The sequence below is a fragment of the Brachyhypopomus gauderio genome, unplaced genomic scaffold, assembly GCF_052324685.1.
Source record: "Brachyhypopomus gauderio isolate BG-103 unplaced genomic scaffold, BGAUD_0.2 sc56, whole genome shotgun sequence".
NCBI lineage: Eukaryota > Metazoa > Chordata > Actinopteri > Gymnotiformes > Hypopomidae > Brachyhypopomus > Brachyhypopomus gauderio.
Genome location: NW_027506879.1, coordinates 229822 through 248474, shown reverse-complemented (window position 1 = coordinate 248474; position 18653 = coordinate 229822). Strand labels below are relative to the sequence as shown.

At 36.9% G+C, this 18653-nt stretch overlaps 2 protein-coding genes across 2 annotated transcripts; one reads left to right on the top strand and one right to left on the bottom strand.

The window, feature by feature from the left end:
- Nucleotides 1-5693: 5693 nt before the first annotated feature.
- LOC143488847 (uncharacterized) lies at nucleotides 5694-11765 on the bottom strand. The gene is made up of 7 exons (XM_076987790.1): nucleotides 11644-11765; nucleotides 11051-11105; nucleotides 10615-10701; nucleotides 10238-10309; nucleotides 10054-10128; nucleotides 8700-8774; nucleotides 5694-8196 (listed from the first exon to the last, which is right to left on the bottom strand). Exons 1-7 carry the CDS (start codon nucleotides 11751-11753, stop codon nucleotides 7099-7101), a joined length of 1572 nt encoding a protein of 523 aa, XP_076843905.1. The 5' UTR covers nucleotides 11754-11765; the 3' UTR covers nucleotides 5694-7098.
- A 148-nt stretch (nucleotides 11766-11913) lies between these two features.
- Nucleotides 11914-16668, top strand: LOC143488872 (uncharacterized). Its single transcript, XM_076987824.1, has 6 exons — nucleotides 11914-12150; nucleotides 12577-12713; nucleotides 12985-13177; nucleotides 13483-13601; nucleotides 13711-13925; nucleotides 16374-16668. The coding sequence occupies exons 1-5, from the start codon at nucleotides 11922-11924 to the stop codon at nucleotides 13816-13818; spliced, it is 786 nt and encodes a 261-aa protein (XP_076843939.1). The 5' UTR covers nucleotides 11914-11921; the 3' UTR covers nucleotides 13819-13925; nucleotides 16374-16668.
- Nucleotides 16669-18653: the final 1985 nt, after the last annotated feature.

Sequence of the window (18653 nt, the reverse complement as noted above, 5' to 3'; positions counted from 1 at the left end):
CCGCTCCAGGTGATTGTCTTTGGTACAGTGAACAAAAAGATCACACCCCTTCATTCCAGTGATGTCCATCTGTCCAATTACCTGGTAATAGTAGTCATGGTTGCATTTAAGAGCAAAAGAGCCATCTGGGCCTGCAGACAGGTAACTGCACTCAACAAAAGTGTCCACATTTGGACACTTTATCTCCAGAAGCCCCTGAAGAAGCCCAGAATTGTCAACCACCTTACGTTCAGGTGAGGCACCTAAATGGGGGGCATGAGGATTTATGATGAAGCCACAAGGTCATGTGTGATAACCTGTTACTTGGCTATACTCTGAAGCTGCAATGGGTTCCATCTCTAGGCCCCTTTTCATTGCCAGGGTCTGCACAGGCTTTTTCTGTCTTTGCATATTTGTCGCTAAGCAAGTTTCAAGTTTATTTAATTTATATAGCACTTTAAAACACAAGTGTTACCCAAAGTGCTTCACATTAAACATCAATAAAAAGAACTAATAAAACAGAATAAAATAGACAGTGTGCGTGCACACACACATATATATATATATATATATATATATATATACATACATACATACACACATATATATATATACACATACACATATACACATACATATACACACACATATACACATACACATATACACACATACACACACACATGTATCTAACAATAATAAAGTAAAAAATACCATATCACATCCACACAACATAACAATTTAGACAGTTCAGCTACAATCATAAGCCACAGAGTAAAAATATGTCTTTAATTTAGTTTTAAAACAAGTGACTGATGATGCTCCTCTAATATCAACTGGCAGACTGTTCCACAATTTTGGTGCTGCAATAGAAAAGGCTCGATCCCCTTTCCGCTTAAGTCTAGACCGAGGAACAGACAGCAGCAACTGTGACGATGATCTTAGAGCTCTAGGGGTCTCGTAATAACAGAGCATATCTTTAATGTAAGAGGGAGCCAGGTCGTTTAAGCCTTTAAAAACCAACAATAAAACCTTGTACTGTATCCTAAGTTGGACAGGCAACCAATGTAAAGATGCTAATATTGGAGAAATGTGATCTCTTTTCTTAGCACCCACAAGGAGACGCGCAGCAGCATTCTGAACCATTTGCAGATGGCCAACAGATTTGTGACTTAAACCCAAATATAAAGCGTTACAATAATCAAGCCGGGAGGAAATAAAAGCATGAATAAGCTTCTCTAAATCAGAAAATGTAAGAAATGATTTAGCTTTAGCAATTGCCCTCAGCTGGAAATAGCTCCCCCTGACAACGGCACTAATTTGCTTGTCGAATTTTAGTTCAGGATCAAAAATAACACCTAGATTTTTTACATGGGATTTTACATAATGTTTAAAAATTCCCAGGTCTGATGCAAAGGCCTGTGTTAACTTGGGTGGACCAAACAAGATAACCTCTGTTTTACTATCATTTATTTGTAAAAAATTAATTGCCATCCATTTTTTTTATATCAGAGACACAATCTATTAGTCTTGCTAAAGAACCCAGTTTTCCAATTTGTAAGGGAATATATAACTGTAGGTCATCTGCATAACAATGGAAAGCAATACCATGTTTACGAATAATTTGACCCAAAGGCAGAAGATATAAGGAGAATAATAATGGCCCTAGGATTGACCCCTGAGGAACACCCCAGTTTAAAACTGATGAGGAAGAAAAATAACTAGACAGATTTACTGAAAATGTTCTATCAGTAAGGTATGACACGAACCAGTTCAGCGCCTTTTCCTTTATACCTACGCAATTCTCCAATCTCTCAATTAAAATTGCATGATCGACAGTATCAAAAGCAGAAGATAAATCCAATAAAATCAGCACAGAACAATATCCCTGATCGCCAGCCAATAATAAATCATTTGTCACTTTAAGTAATGCAGTCTCCGTACTATGCAATGCTCTAAAACCAGACTGGAATATTTCATATATGTGATTTTCGTTTAAAAAAGCTGTGAGCTGATTATAAACTACCTTTTCTAGAACTTTAGATAAAAATGGTAGTTTTGATATCGGACGATAATTGCTAAAATTATTTGGATCTAAACTGTGATTCTTTAATAGTGGCTGAACTATAGCATGCTTAAACGACTCAGGGATAGTAGCTGTATCAAGACAAGTATTTATAATTCTCAGTAGATCGCAGGCTAACACATCAAAGTGTTAGTCAAAAAGCAGTCAAAGTCTGCAATTCTAGAAACAATCCTAGAAGCAGACACTGTGCCAGGTCTCGTTTGTGCTCTGGTCCCTCATTTCCATCTACTGCATCAGAGAGGGTGACAGTCATGCCACAGTAGTAGTTACTCTCATTTTCATTTGAAGCTGTGGTGTAATTACATGGCTGTGGCGGCAGAGGAAACAGTGGGTGAGGGTCATTGATTGTAGTGGTGGGCAGGTTGTGGGTTTGGGAAGTAAACAGTGATCCACAGGGCAGGTCTTACTCTGTTGCAACTTTATCCACTGGATGTCTGGCTGATGCTTGAAGTAGCTGGACCATTTGACACGTGCTTCCAATAGCAGAAAGGATCTCTGTAAGGTCATGAGCAAACTGATCACTTGGAAGAGGGGCTGGAATGGGGCAACAGAGGTTAGGAATGATACCATCACAGCATCTTTTATATTTCTTCGGATGTTGAGTTGCTGTGGATGGCTTTAATTTTGACACCGTCACTGTATTAATAGGTTTTGGGCTTAAACCTAATGCACGTGGTGGAATGTGCCAAGTCTGTGGCAGTGAGGTTTTATCAACAATAGGAGGGACAGATTTGCAGTCTAGCTTCAAAAAGTGTCCAAGAGTGTACAACAGTGATTGCAGTGACCCTGATTAGCTTTGCAGTTGCACTTTGATTGTCCAATAAAGGAGCCATCAGATGGAAACTCCACCTGAAATAACAAAAGAAACAAATAGTAAACAAGCTATACAAAGTTTATTTGGATACATACTTAAGCTTTATAATGTAGAAAAAATGAATGATTCAAGAAGGATATTTATATAGTTACAGAAGTTAGTTATAACTCAGCTAATAACTCAACTTCATCATACAACATTCTCTGTCTTGACAGAATACAAACCATAACACGTCTTTATTAAATACAGATCCACATCATAGAAGTGTTCTCTTTTCAACTAGGCTAATAGTTAATAGTTAGACAATTAATAATTTAGTTGATCTAGTAAAATATACCTAGATGTGTAAGCTCCTTCCACACTGTTAAAAAAAACAGTTTTTTTACAGGTTTTTCCCAATAAATTTTACAGTTTTTTCCTGTATTTTAAAATGACAGGGAAAGTGTATTACAATTACCAGAACAAACTGTTTATTTAAAAATGTCATGTGATTTAACAAGAAAAATCTGTATAAATTAAATACATTATAAATCTGTTTTTTAACAATTCTTAGATAATAATTTTAACTAAACAAACTGTAAAAAGAAAGTAATATTGATTAATCTTATTGAGACAAAGTAATAGAATCTTCTGGAATTAATTTCAAGGAAATATTACAAGACAACATTGATGCATGTTTTAATTTAAGTTTTGACATGTTAAATACGTGATTTTCATGTTATAAAAGTGAGTAAAAAGTAAAATGTTCTTGACTGTGATTTATTTTTATATTTATAACATACATAAAGAGTTAAGGCGTTCCAGATCCATCTCATTTTCAATCCACTATTAAATACGCACTGTATCTGTATCACTGTATCTACACTGTAAACCCGGATTAGGTTTTAATAAATTATTTTAGTAATCATTAATTATTATTTCATGTTTCGTAAAAAATATTGCCATTACTAAATAAAACTAGTTGTTATCATTATTGAGCTGAAATAGGCATTGCAATGATCACCCCGCTGCAGCCCAAATGTATGGGTTTTGAAATCAGTGTTTCTTCAAATGAGTATTTGCAACGTTGTCAGCTTTCAGTGCATGTAACTTATTTAGTTAACGCGTAATATATTCTTATCGGTTCATGTGTCTGGCATTCCTGTCCGATCATAGTTTAACTATAACCGTAGCGTTGAAATGTGTGTTCTGACGGTTCGGAGTTTATGGCTCATTTTAACTATTAATGTTATATATATTTTTATATTGAAGCGTCGGTCCAATGGGGGACGGCGCTACTTCCCATGAGTCCCTGCGACTCCGGTATTGTTCTCTGTTAATGTGATGTCTATGCATGTGTTGATTAATTGTGTACTTGATTATGTGCATTACTTGGTTTAAGTCCCCCTTCATCAATTTATGTAGTTGTACTGTGTGAATTATTCTATGCCATGTTTGTGTAGTGTTGTCGTGTTATTGCCGTTCCCTCAAGTTTTGTGTCTAAATTAAGTCTCTTCTGCGTGATCGTGGGGTCTGGCGTGATTATGTTGTTGAGGCAGTTTGAATTAAAAAAGCCTTATGCTGCAGTGGATCTGTTTGCTACCTCTCCTTCCTACACCACACTGCAATATAGTTATAATTGAATGTGAACTAGAGTAAAGACCACATTCAATTTTAGGAATATTTCCTGTAAAATGACAGTGTTGCATGTTAAGTGTTATAATCACTGTTTTTTTACAGTTTATGTATGTTTTTAAATTTACAGTACTTATCTGTGTTTTTACATAAACTGTAAAAAAACGGTAATTTTCTGGAAACAGGGGTGCCAGAAAATTGCCGTTTTTTTACAGTTTATGTATGTTTTTAAATTTACAGTACTTATCTGTTTTTTTACAGTAATTTTCCGGCGCCCCCATTTCCAGAAAATTACCGTTTTTTTACACTTTTTTTTTTACAGTGCATGATTAAGTGATAAATTGAACAGAACAAACTTGAACTTGAACATGAACACAGTTTTCTTTCTAACCTACTACCTGTAAACTGTAAGGGGTGTCATTTTTTCTGAAGGACTGGAATGACCTGGCCCTGACAACACAGCCTGCCTCTCTCGTCCTGACTGAAACAAACTGGAATATTAGGTTGTAAAATGACCAGAGGCGGTTTTTAGAGGCATTGCTAGGCAATTGCCTTGGGCCCCTCTAACTGCAGCACACTGTACGGGCCCCCTGACGAGCTAACTTATTTCTCGCATATTAATGTTGATGGGCCCCCTAGCTAAATTCGCCTTGAGCCCCCAAATTGCTAAGTCCGCCACTGAAAATGACCCAATATTGTTGTAAATAATATTAAAAAACCTAACAGCTAAAGTTAAGTAAAACGTCAAGTAATTACCATTACAAACAGCTTGTACACAATCCTAACATTTAGGCTACCCTTATGAAACAAAAATATATGGCAATATACTGGAAAATATACTTCAATATATTAAATTATACAACTTCATATATGGGAAACAAGTGCTTATATTTTTCAATATACTGCAATATATGCATAGAACATGTATGTCTATATATTTACACATGTAAAAAAATATATTGCAATGAAGGCAAAAACTGCATTACATTTTTACAATGAATGTTTTATTGAATCAATGAGTTTACTTTTACAAAATGCTCAACTGATTTTCAAGTTATTCCACTGTTTGCATAATGACACATTCCATACATGAAAAAATTGACAGTATATATTCAATTCAAACACAGACCTTTCAAACCAAACACGTTTGAGCATATCAGCATATTTAAACCCCACCCACCCCACTTTTCAGTCCTCCACACTGGATCTTGGTGGTATACATGCATAGAGGCTAGGATATCGTGGCAGATCAATTAGCAAGCATTTTCTTTTAAACATTGTCACATGAAATATCTGTTTCCTGCCCCGCAACACTCTCTTCAGACCAACTACATTTTCAGTATTAATCAATGTATTGTGTGATCTATCATACTCTCTTCCAAGAGCAAAGCATTTTCTGTTGCCTTGTTGCTCTACTATGATGTAGTAGTAAACAGAGATTATGTGTCCATTTTCCAGCAAAACAGTGAAGCTGTTCCTTTTCACTACTCTGGTGAATTCTTGTGAGTAATACAGTTGTCCATTGACTAGAATTCTACTGAATATTTTCACGACTGTATCCACTGTGACTAAAAGTTGCTCTCTCATGGCCAGTAACTCTTCACTAGTAAGTTTTCGAGAATAATGCAAACCAAGGGTAAGAACCTGATCTGCTACTCTTTCAAACTGCCTCAGTCTTTTTTGACCACTTAAGTGGTTATACAGCTGGATGCATTCAGGCACTGCATTTCTCAGTGCATCATTTCTCAAAAGAGGCAATACTTGTCTATAAGTGAATTCTTTCATTATCTGTAAAGGAACACACTGAGTGCCATGAAACATTTTTAGTAATACCCCATTAAATGACTCAAAAATATATCCTGAATGTGCCCACAAAGGCCCCCAATTCTTTACAGATTCAGGTAAATGAAGACATAAATGTACATTAAATGACACATTCTGCTTTCCATACAGTGTTTCAAATTGTTTGACAAAATCTACAACCAAATTTTCACATCTTTTTAACTCCTCTGTTGTAATGATGTCCTTGCACAGTAAGAACATGAATGTGACAAGAAGTAACCAGTGTTGATAAAATATCTGGGGCAGAATTCCTTTTAGCACAAATATACTATAAAACAGTAACCAGTTCTGCCATTCACTAGCCTTCCAAAACCTTCTTTGCTGAAGAGATCGAGGGACTCTTGTCACATTGCAAGGAGGCTTAATTAGTAAGAGTTGTTCATCAAGTTCATTCACTCGGTTACCAATGTAGTATGGTTTCTCGTGGTTTTCACTGTCCAGCCACATGCTTGCCATTTGACGAACTAAACCAAGATGTACATTGTGCATATGGTCAGGAGGCATACTAGTTATGATGTCAAAGTGTGGGATGTTTATAAGACATGTGGGCCCTTTAACACCTCTCACAGATTTTGTGGTGCGCAGAGCCTCCTTTGCATCTCTTATGGTTGAAGTGTGGTCCCTTTTTGGAACATCTTTATATGGGTATGCCCTGACAGTACCATTTCCCTTTTGAACTTGTTCACCAGGATGTAGACAGAGGCTGCACCCATATTGACCATTAAACTGTGTCATGTTTTGTAGTATGGGCCTGGCAACTGAATCACACAAGAGCTGCCACAACTCTACATTGTTCCTCAGTGCTGTTTGTTTTTAGCTTAAAGCCCACAGTTGACAACTTCTGACACTCCAGAGTGAAAGGTTTTAAAAATGTATTAACATTTGGCTTTTTACTGCCAAACCACAAGCCAAAAAGCAAAACGTTTTCTTTGCGCACAGGGTAAGGAAGCTCGTTTACAATCCCTTGTAATGGCCAAATACTATACAGTGATGATTTAAACACAGGCACACCATCACAGTTGAGTGTTAAGGAGTATCCATGAGGACCATCAAGCGGGCCTCCTTCTTTGTTCAGATTATGGTAGAGTTTACCACTACATATGTCATCATAATTTTCAGAACTGAATGTGTCATTTCCTAACTTGAGACAACATGCAATATCCTGTCTTTGAAGAAGATGTTCCAACTGTGTTTGGATTGGTAAGTATATGAAGAAGTTTCCATTCTTTAGTGAACTGTCTTTATCCCACATTGTGCTGCAGACTGTACACTGCCCTTCACTAACTTTGTCACCGATGTAATACTCACAGTTTGGACAGTATATGTGACACTGTAGGTGACCCTGTATTGGCTTTAGCACTTTTAAGAACAGATGCTTTGAGGTTGACATTATGTTTTCTGGACAGTGGATATTAATCAAATCTAGAAGATCAGAAAGGGCCACACCAGTGAGTGCGTGTCTTAAAACAAATGACATTATAAGTAAAAAACTCTGAGCTTTGGTTAGTCGTGAACCAGTGTAAAGTGGCTCTTCATTTAACTGAGGAAACTTTTCATTACTATCTTCTCCCTCATTTACTGACTCGTTAGGACTGCTTTCATATACAGGGGAAAATTGTTCTCCACTGCCAAGAATGGATTCAGAGTCAGACTCAATAAAAGACTGCATTGGTTCCAACATACTCATACCGACACTGTCATCCAAGTCATCAGGATTGAAGTCACTTAATGACTCTGATAATGGGCTCGAATTTGGTCGATCACTGAAGTGAAGATCACACTCCATAGAACATTCATCCTCAAACAAGAGTGGGGATGTAGGATACCTGGACATAGAATCACCACAGTCAGCCTGCAGGATCTGGAATAAGGAACAAAAAAAGAAGTTTCTGATTATAACAAATAAAATAATAGAAATGTATTAAACATAGACCCAAAAATAGTTACACATATCCCAGCAAACATTTTACAAATAAACTGATTTTGTACACCTGTTGTAACCTCCAGTATAATAATTTCAGAGGAACTATCTGATTTTTGAGATGCACAAGAACTAATACCAAATTAGAAACAAAAAGCAGAAAGCTTGTGATATATAGCATCTATGAACTAATACATTCATATATAGTATATTTACAGTTGTGTGTTGAGCATTGTGAGTATCTTCATAGATGTTTTCAATGTTATGGTCAGAACTATGGCACATCAAGTTCTGTTTTGTGAGAACAATGACGACATTTTTAATCATTTTCAAACTATGCAGCTTCAAATCATTGCACACATTAATACAAGAAAACAAGGCTTTTGTTTTGCCTTTAACAAAGCATACCTTGATAATGTACACACATGATAACTGATACCTACAGATGCTTCCTCTCCTGAAAGACAGCACTGTCCACTGATAGGAGTCCAAGCTTCAGAGAGTTCATCAGCTGTTTTCTAAAAAATAATTAAAAACATATGTGCCACATAGACTACAAAACAATGATACAATGAAAAGATGACCCTGGCACACAAATTTTAGTAGAGATCTCAATGTTCCCAAAAGTACCAAGGTGCTGCTGAATTACAGGGACATGTGTATGAAATTATGCACACGACTTAAGATATTTTCTATTTGACATAATGCTGCAGCCAAAAAAAAAAAGGCATCTTGACTTTGAATGTTTCACTTAATGTAAGCGTGATGCAAACAGTAGATACACAATATGAATTTGATGTTCATGTACAATATAGACTAGGGATGCACCGAAATGAAAATTCTTAGCCGAAACCGAAAACCGAAAATGAGGAAACCAAGGCCGAAAGCCGAAAACCGAAACACCGAAATACATTATGCCAATTATTAGCAGGTCTCTCAAGTCTCACGCATTGAGCGTGTGACACACGCATTTGACCGTCTTCACACGCTCACACGCCACACCTCCGATTTCACGCGGCGAGAAAAAAATCTAGTTTATTTACCTCCGATCCATATCTATGTATTTTATACGAGTTAAATTTTATTATAACTGACTGGCCTGAAAGATAAATATAAATTCTCTCATAAAAACGTGACGTGAGTTGCAACAACATTAGACAGCTCAGGTAAACACGCTTCTGAGAAATGTCGTCTGCTCGGCAAAACATAACGGGGCTCAATGTGCTCTATTAGCCTACGAAATCCCACATCCTCTACGAGAGTGAACGGCTGATCGTCTAAGGCAACGAGTTCCATAATTTTTGGTGTAATGTCCTTTGCCTTGGCGCCATCACTGAAACTTTTTTGCTTTTGAAACTTTTTTTTAATCCAAAGCACGTGCAGGTGGCGATTTTTGCTTGCGTCATCACAGCACATCGTTTCGGCCGTGTTGTTTCGGTGATGAAAGTATTTTGGCCGAAAACCGAAAATGCAAATTTAAGCCATTTCGGCCGAAAATTTTCGGTGGCCGAATTTTCGGTGCATCCCTAATATAGACCAAATGTTTTTGATCATTATGAATTTACTTGATGGGAAATGTAAGGTAAAGTTTGCGTGCAAGGGGGTTAAACCAGGCAGTCAAAAGGCTAACGGTTAGAGATGAGATTAAGAGTTAAAGTTACATAAATAAAGCAGTTTGGTTAAGTTTAAGGTAACAACCAATTCACCTCACGTGACATTTCAATGATTCGGTTCGTAATCTGTGGTTATGCTTTTTTTTGTTTTGTTTTTTTAAGTTGAAAAGCTCATTGCACTTACGCTAACGTAACCACCACTGTGTGCATCTTCAGAGCCACTGTCAGAGTCGCATTCAGAGGAATTATGATTCAGGTTCTGTTGTGTAAAAACAAAAAGGCTGTTATTGCTAATACAAGTCAGATTCTTGTCAAAGTTCAAATCATTGACAAAGAATATTTTGTTCAGCTACATAGCCAAAACTTACAGAGACTTCCACTCCTGACAAACTCTGTTGTTTACTGAGAGGAGACCAATCTTCAGAATTGTCATAAGTTACCTATAAAACAGATAACTAAATAAATTCCCATACATTCTACTAACCAAACTGTATGTGTCCAAAGTTAACATGTAACAGGGTTACCTCTTAAGATATTTTTAAGACAAAACCTAACACAAAAAAATGGGCATTTAAAAATTATTTGAGAAAAATATCAATGTCCTGACTAAATTAACATATTTAAGTGCACTCAGTGAAATATTAATAAAACACAGAAACACATAGGGAAGACATTATTGATGTATTATTGATCAAAATGGATCATCACTATCTTGGAAATAAGAAATAAAGCAGTTCAAGCTTACATTGACTTCATCTGTAGTTCCCGACAGACTTTGTGTAGACTGTCCACTTAGGGGGCTCCAGACACCAGGACTGTCATGGGCTGCTGGCTAATTATCAAAAAAAAAAAAATTACAAGAACAAACCTCTCATATTCAAAACACTTTCTATGTAAAGAGTGTACCAGATTTAGCAAAAAACAACATTTCCATCGTCTCCAGACTAAAAATTAATATTGCAAGATCACTCACAATCCAATAGCTATGTATATTTCAAGGTATTGATAAATACTTCTGCTGCAGGAGAGGTGTCTGGCAAGACTGAGTGATTAAAAGTGTTTTCTCAATATTTTTCAAAGTAGCTGGCTACTGACACAATGGTCAAATGGCACAAGTAACTTCCAAAAGGTCTACGAAAAGGTTTAACTTTATATTAACATATTTTAAGTTCATGACTCACCAGGTCCTGGACTGACTGATGAATCTCAATGTTGTTGGCCTCTATCAATGCTTTCCTGTGATTAAAGAAAAAAAAAAAAAAAAAAAAAAAAAAAAAAAATATATATATATATATATATATATATATATATATATATATATATATATATATATATATATATATATATATATATATCTACGTTATTCATTCATTATCTTAACCACTTATTCCCGGTTTCTAGGGTCCCAGTGCATAGCCAGTTTGCAAGGCAGGAACAACCCTAGGCACAAATCTATCGTATGGCACACACACTCACTGCACTTTATCAGTCTAAGGAGTTTAGCCAAAAGGTTCAAGTTACATACACAAAGCAGTTGTTAAAGCTTAAATAACAAAAAATAAATGATCTCAGATTACGGCCAGGTTTAAGTACCTCATACAATCCCACTTATAAAAAATGCAAACTATCCATCTACCTTCATCTACCTGTCGGAAAATCAGCTGAATGGAGCTGGCGAGTCACCATGAACTCACCCTGAAACTCATCTGTAACCTACCGCTAGTACAGAATCACGACACAAGTTACTCGGCCATGATGAAGCAAAAAAACTAACCTTAATTTCCATCGTTTTGTTCTTGCTGGAATCTCCGTGTCTTCTGAACCCAGGAGAATATATTTCCTCTTCAATCGGTCCATTTTTCCATCTGTGTCACATGTGAGCATCGAGTCGAGCGGGACAGCAGCACCCGCGATTTCTGGATCAGCGCGCCGCGATTGGATCGCGGAACCGGAAGATTTCAGAGATACGAGTAACTAGCCAATCACAGTTCAGTAGGACAGGGCGACGTTTACGTAACGGACGTGGAGGGAAAAGGACGGTTGAAATTGTAGATGTGCAACTCAAGTTTGGATAAAATACGTAAAATGTCCAGCTATCGGTATGCCCTTGTTTCATGGACTAATGGACCAGACAAAGATGCGATTAGCATCGTACCAACAAAGTGGATAATCGACTTTGACCCAACAGATACATCTAGAACATATCTAGTTGAATGTCGGATGACTAAGAGGCCTGTCAACGGATGGCAAGTTGAACATGCAGTGGTGCTAAAATTAGCAGGTAAGTTCAACTATTGATTTTAACAATAGTGTAAAATATTAACAAAAATTAGCAAACCCACATGCTGCTAATAAGGAAGTATTGAAATATATCGCCAAGAAATATATATTCATTGGAAGAAATATATATTCCAAGAAGTTGTTGCTTCTTGGAAAATATGCTAACTACACCACTCAAGGTGCACATCAGGTTATGTATCCCACGAAGCAATTGTTAGCAATAACGACCAACTGAATGAATGAATGAATGAATGAATGTTCCATTTATATAACTATAACTATGAGGTATGTTAACTGGATTTACAGAGCTGCTTTTAAAATAAATCAATAATGGGTCACATTTTTCAGTTTTTAAATTATTGTTTTAATACATGTATTGGTTGGCATCTTTGTGCCATTAAAATTCGATATTTCGACATTAATGTAGAAAAAGAGTCTACACTGAAATCTGCTGAACGAGAACTTTTCAAAGAGGACATCCCAAAAGACCACAAGAGATCCAGTAAACCCAATCGCCAGTTCTGTGATGAAGATGATGCTTCAAACTGTGAAATTCCAAAAAAGGTAATTTAACAGATTAGGTGGTGAATGGATTGCAGTTTGATGCAACCAATGTCTACTCTAGCATCTATACAGGCAACTGCCTTCTTATTTAAACTTAGTACTGCTTTGACACACATTTTTTGTTCTTTTTATTGTCAGAGTTTTGTAACATGGTTACTTATATACTGTATTAGGAATTGCAATTTGCGAATGACTTGAAAGCTGGAAATGATATCAAATTAAGAGTGTTTATGTATTGATTCATCCATAATCAAAACCCTTTACCTTATAGAAAAAAACCAAACTTGCAGCACGGAGGCAGGCAGAGGAAAACATTATTTCTGAAAACAACCAACTTACCCCAGAAATCCAGAGTCCAGCAGAAGGGTCAAGCAATGAAAATGCTGAGCAAATCAGAGACCTCCAGAACCAGGTCAAGGCTTTGCAGAAGGAAAATACCAGACTGCGCCACATGGTAGTTAAAGGCAAGTATTTATTTCATATTAAATGCTAATGAGTATCTTTGCATTTTAAATTTAATTCATAGTGGTGTTTCATTTTACATGTAATATATTAGTTATAATAGATATATTACCTAACTGCTCATTAAGAATTCATTACTGATTTAGTAATTGAGTACCCGGAGTAAACTCAGGTGGACGACATGCAGTCTCCACACAGAAAGTAAATCTTGAAACTTGAAAAGGACCCAGACCACTCCACCCAAGGATTCTTGCAGTGATACACTGAGCTACCCCACATTCATTTTCTTATTACAATTATTTTACAGAAATTCCATCTTTGTTAGTGGACATTAAAAAGGTTCTCGCCAATAGTAATCCCACCAAAGATGTTACTGTCTGTGAAGATGAAAATGAGGGTGAAACTACATCTTGTACACCTTCAGAAGTAAGCATTTTTGCAGTTGCTACGTTTAGAGTTGAAAACATACCATAACATATTCTGTTGCTTGTGGTGATTTTCTTTGTTTTTTGTTTTGTTTTTTACAATTAATAAGGTGAAACTGGGGAAAGATGGCACCACTCTCAGCTCATTGTTGGGAGACTGCAAAATCCCAACCTACAGCCAGTGGGATGGCACGAGTGCTGCTGTTGGGCCTCTTTAGTGTTGATGTTCTCCTAAAATCCAATCTGACCGGAGGGATCAACAAAGTCGATCCCACTGCACAACGACGACAGCCTCTCGATGGGAAAAAACTGCAAGCTTTACTTGGTAAAATATCCATTTTTTTTTTCAGATTTGGTGCCAGAATTTCCAGTTTTATTTGTCACAATTATAACAAAGGAGGAGCTTTTAGGACACATGTATGTACCATATAGATTATGCTAATACATTAAAGTAAAACACTAGCTCATTAAAATATTGTTTGACTACCATAGCCAGCAGCATATGCAGTCACATTGGCATAAACCATAGCTAAATATTGCAGGACCTCTTTAAAAAAAAAAAAGCATAACCACAGATTACATACCGAATCATTGAAGTTGTCACATGTGAAATAATGCAGGATGCAGAGATGAGTGATCCTATAAATGTTTATTTGAACGAATAACGTAGCTCCTTGGCATATGTCTGACATGTAAGGGACTCACAAAGACAAGCACAGGACAATACTAACTCACGCCATATATACTTAATTTAACACATAACGAGCACCGCATATAACATTTTATACTGATGAGATGGGTGAACACATACACAACCACACCCACAGGACGTACATATATGGCATGGGTTAAAGTTCTCCGTCACTACGACGGATTTCCGTCATTTGATTTTTTGGGGGAAATAATCCGTCAAATCATAATAAACCACACACGCGTGTGCTATCTGTTTTGTGGTCGAAATATGATTCTTACTGGCGCTCATCAGCGCTGGATGGATGACGGCGGTGTCGTTTGATTGACTTGCGGGTGCACCTTCTGATTTTCGGACATAACTAGAAAAGTGACCTCCCCCTCCTGCCTGACCGTAGCGCGCAACTCCATTAACCTCCCGCAAACCTGCGCGAACTCTGGAGGCTATTTGGCGCGTCATTCTTTGGTAGTATAAAGAAATACCCCGCAAAACAGGGGAATGAACATTTACCTGATGGATTTTAATGTTGCTTTGTGTTTCACGTGTGAAAGGTGCTGGAATTTAGGCTAAGTAGCCTACTTGAAATGCTTGAAATTGTAACTACTTAGTTTCACAACAAATATCTGTCTGATTGAACAGTTCTCTTTACGTTAACAAATACAACCCTCTTGTAATTCCAGGACGAAACATGAGAGAACGTGAAGACGTTAAGATTGGGCGTTTTGGAAATAAACCACCATTAAATAATGTGATTAAAAGCGAATTATTTCGAATCATTTCGAGTATATGTATAAATATTTAACTTAATTAAGTTTAACGTTGATCCGTGCGTCTAAACGGAACTTGGTGTTTGGTGTGCGCGGCGGAAGAATACACGGTTATGCGGCTTGGGACCGAGGAGGACAGCGTCAGGATAGGATAACTGCGTACAGGACATTATTCGCGTAATCCTGAAAACTCCCCAGTTCTGAAGTCTTTATAAAAAGAATGAGCAACATGCCCAAATGAGACAGTAAATTGTTACTGATACAGAACTGTTATCTTTTACAGTCTAATGAAGTACCTTATTGAGCATGAGATCACCAAAACAGTATAGAAGTCAAGTTAGTTTACTTGGAAGCAGTTAGAAGACAGTGTGAACAGTTGTGAACATAGTTTCTCATAGTTTGTTTTTTTTATCTCCGTCATACCTTTTAAAACTCACCAGGATTCACTAAATTTGACTTGATCTTTAAATAATTTTCTGGAAGAGGACCCCCAGATAGATAAGTATACTTTGTAAATGTGTTTAATGTGTGGAATTAGGCAAAAGAGGCCGTGTCCCAACTACACCACATTTTCAGTAATTGCTGGCATTGTCTTTTGCCAGGAAAAATTTTCAGTCAAATGAAAATTTCTTGCTTTAACCCATGATATATGGACACAGACTACACATGCACATACCCAAAGGGAAGGGTCCAGGTGCTGTAACATGACAGAAATATAATAGGCTATAAGAATTTGTGTGTAAGAAGTGTAAGAATTTTGATATCTCATGGTCTGAAATTGATTAGCACATGAATGCATCCCAAATGAATCAGGCCAAATTTGGTGGCACCACCCTCAGGCCAAAATATACAAACTCTGTCCTTCCATTATTTGCATTACAAACCAGTTCATTTAAAATATTATAAATGACACGTTGAGGACCCCGGCCCCTCCCTTTTGGGCTTGTGTTTACGTTGTCCACGTGTATCGTCTGCGTCTGTGGATCTTCGTGGTTATGGTTATGTCTTGTGAATATCCGTCTCACCTGTGGCTCGTCTCGTAATCACATGGGGCTCATGTGGTTTGTCTATTTAATGTGCGCTCGCGCAGTGTCCTGTGCTCGTCGTTGTCTAAGTCTGCACGTTGTGTGTAAAGGTCTATGTGTTGCCCGTGCACTTATTGCGCTACATTTGTGAGAAATAAACAGTGACCGTGAGAAATACCAGCAGACTCGTGTCTCGTCCGTCAGCCGCCTCCCGTGTCACAATGAATGTACTTATATTTCATGCTGTATTTTGTGAATGTCTAATTATTTGTTATTGTTGTGTTTCACAGATGCTGTTGTAAACCAGCATCCAGGGGCCAAGATCTCAGATCTTAGAAAATCAATCAACACAAGAATTTGTGAGTTAAGGCACCAGGTGAAGAGAAAGAACAGTATGGACAATGTTAAATAAGATAACTGACGGTGTTTCACAAATTGATGTGTTTCACAAGGTGGACTTAAATTTTCACGACTGATTATCTTGAATGGCTAAAGGTGAATGGCTAAAGTCCAAGCAATTACTAAATTTCACAATGGTTCTGAGATGCACTTTATTGTTTATAACTGTGTGTTATAACATTTTGTGTGAAAGGTTTTTTTTTTCCAAAGCAAAATAAAAAAAAATTTGATTACCCCTTAGTGTGTGGTAATATATGTTAGCTATATGGTAAATTTTGTGTGTGTGTGTGTGTGTGTGAAATGTTTTATTAATTTTAATATGAAATATATTAAGATATATGAGTAAATATATTTTATGTATTCTACATCATATATCTTATTATATTTAATATTATATTGATTAATACATTTCATTATATATATATATATATATATATATATATATATATATATATATATATATATATATATATATATAATGAAATGTATTATTAAATATAATATGAAATATATTAAGATATATGAGTAAATATATTTTACATCATATAAAATATATGAAAAGCGGCAATTCCTTATGTATTTTTAAATATATTGTAATATATTGATTATTATATAACATAATATATAAGTCTGTATATTTCCAATACATTTTGGTAATAAAAATTATCTGCTTTTTATCAGTTAATTATTAATTAGTATCACTTAGTGTAGCCAAGAGGAATATTAAATTTGTTAAATCTTTTCAATTAGCCAGTAAATCAGAACACAAAATAATTTAATATATTGACAGGTAATATATAGGGAAATATATATTCTTTGCGTAAGGGTATATAACAGATTAAAGTTACTTATAGTAAAAATATATATATTTGCTTTCTTCTTGGCTCAGTTCTACTTTTGCGTCTGACCGTAGTGCTCGACTCCGCACGCTGCGCGCGAACCTGCGAGAGAGAAACGCCCCTCCCCCCTCCCCCTCGGTGAGATGCATCCAATTGCACAGCCGGAGAGCCAACTGCAGTTCTAGACCTGCAGTTTTAGACCTGCAGTTCTAGACGTGCTGTAGTTTTAGACATGCGCCACCTAGCGGCTCGGAATGTAGCTAACGACAGCCAACTGCAGTTCTAGACCAGCAGTTCCAATGCATGCCGTAGGCTCAGGGGCTTGTATAGTGTAATAATCCATTGTATAAAGAGTTTATTTGTTAAATATGCCCATTGATTCTCAATTGTTTTAGCCAAATCTATAGGCCTAACATTTGACAAGTTTTAAACGATAATGTACACCACATTTTGTATTTAAATAGAAGTAGTATGCCTCATTTTCCCTGTTCTTTTAGGGAGTTTTGATTAATTTTGTCATTTACACACACAGCTTGTCTCCTGAAGATATTTTATTTTTAATTAAACTACTGGATTACTGGCATAGGGTATTTTGTATTAAAAATCAGCAAAAATTGCTTAACCCTTCGGTTTTGTTGACCTCACGTTTTTTACTTTAGTGTTCCCGGTCTTCAGAGACCGGTCTGTTTTAACACACAAAAAAAAATTTCACCACCTTGCAAACATAGGCATAACGTGTGTGTGTCTGTAGGTGTGTGTGTAGGTGTGTCTGTGTGTGTGTGTGTGTCTGTGTGTGTAGGTGTGTGTGTAGGTGTGTGTGTGTGAGTCTGTGTGTGTTTAGGTGTGTGTGTCTGTGTGTGTGTGTGTGTGTGTTTAGGTGTGTGAGTGAGTGAGAGTGTGTGTGTGTGTCTGTGTGTGTGTGTGTGCACGCGCGCATGTGAATTCATGCACATGAGTGGCATGTCACACTCAGATCAGAGTGTGCCTTGCAAACATAGGCATAACATGTGTGTGTGTCTGTGTCTGTAGGTGTGTGTGTAGGTGTGTCTGTGTGTGTAGGTGTGTGTGTGTGTGTCTGTGTGTGTTTAGGTGTGTGTGTAGGTGTGTGAGTGAGTGAGTGAGTGAGTGAGTGAGTGTGTGTGTGTGTGCGTGTGTGTGTGCGAATTCATCACACTCATATTAGAGTGTGCCTTGCAAACATAGGCATAACATGTGTGTGTGTCTGTGTCTGTAGGTGTGTGTGTATGTGTGTCTGTGTGTGTGTCTGTGTGTGTAGGTGTGTGTGTGAATTCATCACACTCAGATCAGAGTGTGCCTTGCAAACATAGGCAT

What these genes read in the sequence shown, in the direction of transcription:
- LOC143488872 (XM_076987824.1), top strand. Translation starts at nt 11,922, where the DNA reads ATGTGCAACTCAAGTTTGGATAAAATACGTAAAATGTCCAGCTATCGG. An exon ending in ACTGTGAAATTCCAAAAAAG is followed by an intron (nt 12,714 to 12,984) that starts GTAATTTAACAG and finishes TTTACCTTATAG; the next exon opens with AAAAAAACCAAACTTGCAGC. An exon ending in CATCTTGTACACCTTCAGAA is followed by an intron (nt 13,602 to 13,710) that starts GTAAGCATTTTT and finishes ACAATTAATAAG; the next exon opens with GTGAAACTGGGGAAAGATGG.
- LOC143488847 (XM_076987790.1), bottom strand. Translation starts at nt 11,753, where the DNA reads ATGCTCACATGTGACACAGATGGAAAAATGGACCGATTGAAGAGGAAA. An exon ending in ACAAAACGATGGAAATTAAG is followed by an intron (nt 11,106 to 11,643) that starts GTTAGTTTTTTT and finishes CTTTAATCACAG; the next exon opens with GAAAGCATTGATAGAGGCCA. An exon ending in ATCAGTCAGTCCAGGACCTG is followed by an intron (nt 10,702 to 11,050) that starts GTGAGTCATGAA and finishes TTTGATAATTAG; the next exon opens with CCAGCAGCCCATGACAGTCC.